At 37.2% G+C, this 10,166-nt stretch overlaps 1 protein-coding gene across 1 annotated transcript in view; it reads left to right on the top strand.

Moving 5' to 3' along the window:
• Window positions 1-8,972, top strand: part of DCP1A (decapping mRNA 1A) — a gene marked incomplete at its 5' end in the record, with an annotated part of 31,798 nt that extends 22,826 nt beyond the window's left edge. The window contains 4 exon segments of the mRNA XM_008936411.1: window positions 2,565-3,290; window positions 5,823-5,888; window positions 7,693-7,911; window positions 8,892-8,972. Of these exon segments, the coding sequence (XP_008934659.1) occupies window positions 2,565-3,290; window positions 5,823-5,888; window positions 7,693-7,911; window positions 8,892-8,972 (1,092 nt within the window).
• Window positions 8,973-10,166: the final 1,194 nt, after the last annotated feature.

The following is a 10,166-nucleotide window of genomic DNA, read 5'->3' on the forward strand; positions in this document are numbered from 1 at the left end:
CAGCTTATGAACTAAAACAAGGGGTGGGGATTTCTCTGGGATTCTTGGCTGCCACAGTCCCTGCTACCCACCCAGCAGCACCTCTGCTTTTGGCTCAGCACACATGATGGGCTGACTGCTGGCAGCCAGCTCTGCTTGTGGCACATCTGCTGTGGAGATCTGGCAGCAGGGTTGCCTGAGGCCTTGCTTTAAAAGATCTTTTCTTTTGGGTCACTCCATGTAGACTAGACAAGCCTGAAGTGCCCCACCTGACAGCACGTGGGATTGAAGAACAGAAATCAAATAACTAGTAAAGGAGAAACTGGAAAGATAAGATTCTAGCAAATTGTTCTGAAGTAATTAAAGAGAATCAACTGATCTATAAAACAGGTGAAATGTTTAATTCTTTTGAGCTATTTAAAATAACAGCTGCAGAAATGCTGGAAAAAAAATAACTAGGTAACATAAGTGATTAGAATTCTCTAAGGCCAGTTTACTAGGTTTAAACATATCACAAATGTGTTTGTTTGTAATAATTGTGTTAATAATGTGGACAACGGGAAGACTACTGGAAAAACATTCCATTTCAACTGTAAAAATAAATTTTTCATCCAGTGAAACAGGTGACCAATGAAATTAAGAAATGGTGATAAATGAGGTGAAATTCCGAAACCTCCCCCAAAATGTCACACTTGTATGTTGATTAAGTAATTTCATGTCATGCTAAAGATATCACAGTTTTGGGAGTAAAAGTGAATGTCTTCTGTGTATATTCTAAAGTTCAAATTTTTTTATCTTGGTAGTTCAAAATGACAATTGGTTGTATCATGAAATGCTTTTGTGCCAGCAATTAGCAAAACTGAACCAGAACACTGCAATTGAACTTTATATGCCAGCTCTGACTGCTAATTCATGTTTCATTGTATCTGAAATTATTTCTGAAGAAGCCCCCTGAGCAGCACTCTGTTCCTATCAAGTGAAGTGATCACGTTGCCTTTTTGCAGCCCCTGCTGATACAGGTTTTGATAACACACTGAGTTGATGATACACTCAAAATATGCCTCAGCCAGACATGGGACATGCAAAAGATGAATTTCATACTTCAGGCTGGAAACTATGCGGATGCAGTTGCAAACATGAAGTTAAAGGGCTAGTCTGACTTGGGTCAGAGCATGGTAGATTTCTGTTTATTACTTGAACATTTTAATGCATTAATAAAGGAAAGCTAGTCAATGTATCATACTGAAGTGAGATGGAATCGTGATTTTTCTCTTGTTGAAGTCTCCAGAACAGTAAGATCAGTGAAGAAACATAAGAACAACTTTCTTGAAAGAATTCCTAACATAATTAATGAAGTTTATGAACTACAGAATGTCTCATCTGCAAAATCAAGTTGACTTCAAGCTAGTGAAGAATGGGTAACCACAATGGCAGTAGAAATTAGTAACCTGGGCAGAACTCAATATGGTTTCAGGCTCGAGGGTTTTTTTGTTGGTCTACTTGCCTGCTACCTGTACTGCCACACCTTCACTGCTGTTATCTCTGCTGGTAGTTAGAGCTAGCATAGCAATGTCGTGGTACAGTAGTTGTCACTGTAAAATAGCATCTTTGTTTAGACATACCATCAGAATACGGTGGAGTTGTGCTGCAGGCCATTCAGTCTTCTGAACAGAATGTTGTATTTTAGTCCAGCTGTTTTACATAACTTCTGGTTCTGAGCAGGCCTAAAAAAATTAAATATAGAATTAATATTTCTATTTAATATATAATTATAGTAAATTCTATCTCTTTTATATTTAACATATAATTGTAATAAATTAATATATCATTTAATAATAATGAATAAAGGTGTTAACAGCTGTTTCTTTTCTCTTTAGTGAAACACATTTTTAAATGTTTTCAGCAAAATACTAATAAGGTGACATCCTTAAAATCAGATTTTTAGAACAATATCAGTGCTCTAGACTAGATGCATATTTTTGGAGGAGACCATAGGATGCACTTTTCAAGGAGATTATATATGTATATATTATATGTATTATATATATGCACATGTTTAGGTTTATACATATTCTTTTATGTACTGTGAATTATATTGTGTTGCTAATGAAAGAGGTGAGAAGAACTGTCTAGGCATGTGTTGCTAGACCAGTTGTGTACCTTCAGGTTTCTCTGCTCCTTTCCCATCTTTTAGGCCATTTAATTATTTCCAAATTTATAAATTCTATATGGATTTTGTTGGGTGTGTATGTTCTTCCCCACCACTGCCAAAGTGCTTTGTGTAGTTGGGGCTAATTGAGGATGGCAGGTGTTAGTGCCTGGCCATCTTAATGCCAGAATGCACAGCCTTCAACCTTCTTTACTACTAGTGCACGGAGAAAAAGCTTACATAGAAAGGATGTTCCTTGTAAATGAAATTTATTTCAAAATTCCTGTCAACAGGGCACACTCAATATCCAAACTGTTGTAAATGCGTTTGACCTAGTTGTCCCTAACGGTTTTCTTGAAATTGAAATAGATGTTGTGAGATGCACAGTGGTATTGTATATTTCTAAACTGAACACTTCCTTTTCCCTTCTTTCTAGCAATTTCAGTCAAGGCAGAAGCATCTGACTTTGGAGGAACTGTTTGGAACCTCTGTACCAAAGGAGCAGCCCACAGCTCTGTACCCCAATCCAGAGAGAATGGAGAAGCTGCAGCCGGACGCCTCTGCCAGGGAGCAGCATGCTTTGCTCTTGCCTTTTCCCTTTGACCAGTCCACAGCAATACAGCAAGCACTGGGGAAACCGGAGAGTGCCAGCGTTAAAACTAGTGCAAATCCTTTGAATCAGCAAATACCTCCAGGTTCAGTTTCCCAGCCTGATATAAAAAATGTTTCAAGCTATTCAGTTTGTTTAAGCCCTGTTCTCAATTCAGCCTCGACAGTGGAAGCTGCCCCTGCTCAGATGCTTCCCGGCCTAAAACAAAACAACAGTATAATGCAAGTTATGCAGCAAGCTGCCAAGCAGATATCCCCACTAGCAAATCAGCTGCCATCCGAAGTGAACCACGCTCCACAAAACCTAATGGCTGCACCCTTGACATCAGCAAATACAGGAACTGTCTCAAATACATCCCATACAAGTGTTGATCTTCTCCAGAAACTCAGGTTGACCCCACAGCATGACCAAATGCAACAGCAGTCTCTCACTAAGACTTCCTTAACCCCAAACATCTCTGCCTCGGTTGGCCAACTTGCAACACCAGAAAGCTTCAAAGAATCTCACAGTAAACCATTGACCTTGAACAGCAAGATTATCTCTCCCCTTCAGGTATTCTGTGGGGTTTTGTATCTGTGAAGATTTAGACTGTTTTAGACTATGTGTATTTTGCCTTGGAAAATGTGCTGTTACATATTAGCCTTTTAAAACTAATTAAGGATTTCCAGGCTGTGATATTGATTGAATTGTTAACTTAGAAATCAAATTCCATTAGTTTTATATCATTAGCATCTGCTGTTGGTGACAGACCTCTCTGTAGAGGGGGTTTTTCAAGCTGGTACTGTTAGGAGATGAGTAAATTCTAAAGAATTAATCTGTACTTGTGTGAGAAAAATACTGCTAGGAACTGATGATCTGAGAAGGGACGGTGTTACTAGAGTCTATGCTGTTGAAGTCTAGCCTGTGCCTGTTTTGAAGGTACAAAATGGACAAGTTTTCTCATTCTGATTACTTTGCTTTGGATGCTTTGTACTCCTTCGATTTTGACCCCTTCTGCTGGGGACACCCGTGGGCTACATTGAGTTATTGTTACTTATTTAGTAAAATGGATCGTAAACAGATTTATTTTGTCTAATTGACCGCCTTGGTTTGTTTTATCCTAGTATTGCTTACAAAGGACCTCTTAACATTTTAATTTCTTGGAGAAGAAGCTATTATCTGTGCCTTAATATAAGCTAAACCAGTAAATTTGTTTTAAGAGACTAGGTGAAAAGGTTACTGCTGGTCTGTAAGGTTAATGTGTATGGCTTTTGGTTATAAGTTATTTTCTATCAGTTAGTGTTGCTCTGCCATATAATTGTCTGCATCAGCAGTAAAGACATTAATGAGTTTTGGCTGGTTTTTTGGGTGTTTTTTTTCTTTCTTTTTTGTCCAAAGGGTATAACTTTCTGTAGTGCCCACCTCTGTGGTTATCCAAAGGCTTCTGTTGGTTTTATTGCATTCTCATTAATTTTATTTGCATTCATGCAGACTTAAGCCAGTGTTTCCTTATGTCTTCTTGCATCTTGGGTGCAGTGATAATGCAAGAAAAAAAAACACCCAACAAGATTCCGTACAGCTACATCTGCATGAATTTCCAAATGCTTATCATCCAGTGCTTGCCACTGGGTTTTAGCAAGATCTTTGGTAGCCCTGTCTGAGTCAGCTGTTACCCTTTGCTGTGAAAGTGGTGGATGACTTACTCGGAGGTCAAATCAAAAGTTGAATTTTTAAGCCTGGAACTTCTCCTAAGCATTATTTTAGAATACCCTGGTTTTTTTTTTTTTTCAAGTGTTACTTTCCTGTCCTCAAAAGAGATGTCCATGTCTTAATGTTTAAGAAAAGGGTGTGGGTTTTTTTGCAGTCTTTCTAAATACTTTATTTCTAATCTGCTGTTGCAGAAATTTTCCAGAAGGCTGTGACTGCCACATGCTAGGGTTATCTTACTAGCGACCATGTTGTTAAGATGTCTGGATTATTTGTTTTGTAGAGGGAGGAGAATGTCCAAGTACAGCATTGAGCAGCTGTCTTGATCTAGTATTGACGAACTGTACATTCTGAGCAGTATTTTTCTTTCAGGTACTCCTAAACCTTGGTATAGATATGCCTGAAGATTGTGACATTTTTGAGCACTTAGAAAAGCTGGCTGGGTTATCCATAGCTGTCCTTGTCTGTTTGATAGCCTTAGGAATTAGCTCTTCATATGTCAAACTTACACCCTTTTTTCCTTCCACCCTGTCCACCGTGTTTTCATTAGACACAATTCTCAGTAGTCCAGATATACTCTCAAACTAGCAAATAACTTAACTCTTCTGTAATTAAACTTTAAGAATTTGATCTTGCACTTGTTACCACTTCATAAAGCTTATTTTAGCTTTGTCATTAAGGGCTATCAATTCCCTGAGTATTTTTCACTGTAATCCAAGTAAGCTAAGTACTGCCTGATGTGAGGGGATTTTTTCCTGTTCTGTGTTGCCAAGCGGTGTTCCAAATGGCTCTAACAAGCCTTTTGAAGAATGCCACAGGAATTTGCTGAAGTACCTTATTTATGTGCCTTTTGTTGTATTTTTTAGTATTTTATAATACTTGAATTTTATTACATTATAGTTTTGAAATCTGACTAAAGAAATATCTGGATGCTGTTTGTAAAGGTATAAAATACCTCTCAAATTCTAGCAGAAAACAATGTTTAATTTTGGTGGACATGATTAAACAAAACTCATAGAAAAAAATACTGAATTTAACCTTCCTGGCAATTATCAAAACTGATTACAAGATACTGAACTCTTTACTTTGTAACATGCTTTTTGTTCCCAGTTTCAGTGTTTTAATGTTCAGATTTTTAACTGCAATGGTCTTTGTTCAGAAGCACTTTGTTATGGCTTTACAGGTTTGCTGTAACATTGAAAGCATAAAATAGAAACTCAAATCTTTCTTCTTTTTCCAACTTCCTAACGATTATATCAGTTTTACAAAATGCATTGAATTGCATCTAAAATCTGTTGAAATTTACATTTTTTTTTTTTGCTTCCATAAACAGAGAACCACCACTGGAAATTGAATTGTGGATGCTAACTTGTGAAATTTGCTTTCTTTTTAACATAGACTGTACAACAAAACAAGGAAACAGAAGTATTTCCACAACCGAAGACTTTGTCTAAAGCAAGTCAAGTAAGTGAATAAGTGACTCTGCTAATTGTTTACTGGTTTGATTTAAAAAGGGGGGTGGTGTTAAGACTATGGGAAGCAGTTGGTATCTCAAATAGTCATTAACCACTGCCCATATTCAAAGCGCTGCGATGAAGCAGAAAGAAGCTGTACCAAAGCAAGGGTGAGTTTCTCCAGGCTGTTAGGATTGAGTAGACTTTGGTGTGCAGTGTTTCTTGTTGGTGGTGCTAATGCAGAAATGAGAATGTTTTTTGCATCTGCAATCTTGCCATGAGTTAGCAGCATTTGAACTGTTTTTTTATCTTTTAAGCAAGCAGTACTAATGCTGTAATATTGCACTAGGGTTTATTAGCCAACCTTCAGCACCCCAAAGGATAAAATGCAATCCATGCCTCACTGTGTCGTTCAGTTTTCCTGAGACACCTCATCTTTTACAAAAAAGATACCTAGGAGAAAGAATGGAAGATAGAGGAAGAAAAGGATAACAAGCATCTGTCATCTGATAACAAATTTTATTGATATAAATACAGATTCAACATTATTAGAACTGCTGTTGAGTAACAGTTCAAAAGAATGTCAATTTAAAATTTCAGATTGCAGTTAAAAAAAAACCCAACTACTAGTAGTCAGGTCTTCAGGAATTGTTACCTGCCCCCTTCTTTTTCATATCTATTGTATTGCCTTATTTTTGTCCACCTTGCACTACATAAAAGCAGTTCTAGCAGTATGCTCGGATCTGATTGTAAAGGCAATAAAAATGGTCCTGCTAAAAGTTAAATGCTATTTTAGCTACCAGCCTGCTCTAAGATGAGCTATACACTCTACTCATAACACAGTAAATAGTCACCTAAATAAAAGCATTTTACATGGATTTTGGAGTTCTAAGAAACATGTGCATGTTGTGTGGTAAACTGCATTTGTTGGTTTAAACTTGTTGTCTTGATCTGAAATCTCACACTGTAAGTCCTCACAGTTTTGAGTATAACAGAATCAATTTGCAAGTTCTACTGTTGTTGTTACATGGATTTGCAGGGTTTTTTTTATTCACAAGTTTTTTGATTATCCAAGGGGAACTCTTTCTACTGACATATCAAACAACTTTACATATCACATTTAGTCTTGCTTTTTTTTGCGGGAGATCGGCTTGTTAATTTTCTTCTTCTTTCTTGTTGTTTATTCTGGAACATGAGGAAGATATAGATTCTCATACTGGAATAATTGCAGTTAGCAGGAGATGTCAGAGTTGCTCAAAGCTGATGTTTATTCATGTCCACTTTATGCAAATATAATATTCCTATACATTTGCAGCTTATGTTTAAAAGGAAAAGTGGTTAAGGCAGTGTTTGGATTTCTGTAATGAAATAGACACTGTGCTGTGGAAGAATGAGATGGGAACACAGTCCTCAAAATACTTCCATTCTCACTTCTTCCAAGAGAAAATGTCCTAGCAGGACCAGCCTTTCTCTATACTCCTAGTTAAAATAATTTGAGAAATAACTGCGGGCTCCTTTGATTATGTAGGTGAAAAGCTCATTTTTTATTCTGTGTTACGTTTCAAAAATACGGGAAGTTGGCGACAAGTTGCATACAAGAATATTGAAGACTGTTAGCTTCTTCAGCTTTTAAAATCAGAGTTACTGTTGATATTAATCTTCGTAGGTAGATACTTCTTCATTAAGAGCAGCTATTCTGTAATATCTGTCTGAATAATAGTAGCTACTTTATTTTGATGCTCATCTCTGCAGCCTTTGTAATGGCATCCATTCTTCCTGGACACTGCGCTTACTGATCTGCTGTTCTGTTCCAGGTTGCGCCCCCGCACTTTGTTACAGCCACAACTACAGTAACACCTTCAGTCCTCTTGTCTCCTAGTGTTTTTCAGCAGTCGGCTACAAAAGCAGCTGAAGTGGAGAGTAAAGCCAATTCTTCTTCGCCTTTAACACTTGGAACAACAGAAATCCAGACTATACCTCCTACTGTTCTCAGTAGGTCTCAGCTTCAGGAAGCACTGATACATCTAATAAAGGTCCTGGCTTTACAGAGCTCAATTCCTAAGCACAGTAACCAGTAGTGAGAACTTCTGTACCCCTATAACTCTTTTTGCCCTGAAACATTACAAACATTCTTCTTCTATTGGAAGGGCTAGATTTCTTCCACACTTTGCTTACAGGGTGCATAGCTTGCTTCTTTTGATTGCAAGATGGAGGACTTAGAGGGACAGAGCTGTACATCAGATGTGTCCTTTCATATCCATGTGAATTTGTGGACAAGGGAGGAAAAGTTCCACTGGTAGAAGCCCTGGCATGGGGAGGGGGGCTTCTTGTCTTTTGTAACTGTTTCTGCTTTCCTAAGGGAAGCTTTCATGTTTCTAGTTCCCTAGAACTGTCTCTGATCTTTAACTGAAGTATGTGTCTTTGAAACGGAAAATGAAAAGTTCTAGGTCTGCTATTTCTAGAAACTAAAATGTTCGGTTTAATTAAATATGTGATGTTGCACACCAGTCCAAGCAGGATACCAAATTTGCTGTGCATATCTTGTAAAAAGAGTATTACATCTTCAAGCTAACTGATTAGATGCCAGTTTTGTAAACTTGTCATTTGAAGGTATTAGACTCCAGAAATATTTCTAAATATTATCTATAGATTAAACTTAATGAATTGCTCAGTCGTGCTTTGACATGAGAATTCTTGTGTAAAACACTACAGTCCCTTACAGGCTGGTCTGACAGAAATAACATTACTTCTGATACTCATGCAGACTTTATTTGGGAGCTTGTACACAGGATAGAATTCTGTGTCTAAACCAGCTTCATGGTATAAAGTCTGTGTACTGTCCCGAAGGCATTGCCTTTTGTAGAAGTGCACAGCTAATTCAATTCCTTTAACTCTCAGATAGCTAGTATTGTAAGGAATCCTTATGCACAACTTAAATGGCATTAAATTAATTTTTTTTTTTTTGCACCTTTTGACTAATGTTTCTAATGTGGTGTTTGTTTTTTTCCTGCAGAATGATTCTCGTTTTCTCAGCACTATTCATGAAGTCTACTTGCAAGTCCTAACCAAGAACACTGACAACATTAAGCTATAATTGAAGCTCAATCTACTTAAAATAGATCCATTTTAGAAACAATTATGCCTCATCTATAAAACTAATATTTTTTGCAAAAGAATATTTAGTTTTCAAGGCCTTGAATTTGAATCTGTCAGGAAAGACTATTCCTTAAATGCTTAGGCAAGTAATGTTCTCAGACGTGATCTAGGTTTTCACTGTGATCATCACCAGCAAACCTTTGTTTTTACCGGGGAGAGGACTTATGTCGCATATGGGCTCTCACTAGCATTAAGCGAATGTGCAAATGTTTGCTCTGGCTTTCATTCCTAGCTGTATTCACTGTTCAAGGAGTTTCAGACTCAATACTGTTTAAACCAGCAAATCCATAGTACAGTACACTACACCACACCAGAACCAGATTTAATTGTGCGAACCTAGTTCCAGTTTGAAGGACTGAGGAAAAGGAGATCAGAATGCCTTGTGATGAAATGGGCAAGAGTGGGGAAGGAATGGATCTGGAAGCCAGGTCTTTGGAGCCAAGTCTTTTAACAAAAGGTTTAAAAGTGTGATTTGCTCAATACATTGACAGTCTTCAGCTTTATACACATAAACTGCTCTTTTAAATATTCCATTAATCTTATTTACTGCTGCATTGCTGGCATAAACAGGTTCGAAGTAAGACAGTTTTCTCTAAAAAGGCAAAATCCGAAATATGCAAAATCTTCAGTGGTCATAATTTAATTTTTTTTTTTTTAAGCAACAGACTAGTTTTGTTGCATACTGAAGTTCTGTTGTTTTAAATTTGTAGTTAGGAGACCACCACTGAAAGACCCTCTACCTGTTCAGCAGTGTCTGATATAGTTTAAACACTTTGTTTCCCTTTTAGCTTAAGAATGGACCATGTCATTTGAATGAAAGTTGGCTTTCATTCTTCAGTTGCATTGGAACTGCCATGTCAAAAACTATGCAGATGGGGAACAAATGTGTGCTTTTCTTCTGTCCTCCTCTCCCCAGATTGTTTGTGCACACTTCATAGTCTAAATTCTATCTAAAGTGTTATCACTTCTTATGTTAATTATTGAATATTGAATTACTAAATCACAATTTAACTGGATGCTTTCCCCTTTGAAATTAGAAAATTTCTAATTCTAGTTTCTTATGCTCTAGTGTTGGTTTACCCATGGCTTGTATTTATTTTGCGAAGGTGTGCAAAGCTAATGAATAAGACTT

The sequence above is a fragment of the Merops nubicus genome, unplaced genomic scaffold, assembly GCF_000691845.1.
Source record: "Merops nubicus isolate BGI_N331 unplaced genomic scaffold, ASM69184v1 scaffold52172, whole genome shotgun sequence".
In the NCBI taxonomy this organism is placed as follows: Eukaryota; Metazoa; Chordata; class Aves; order Coraciiformes; family Meropidae; genus Merops; species Merops nubicus.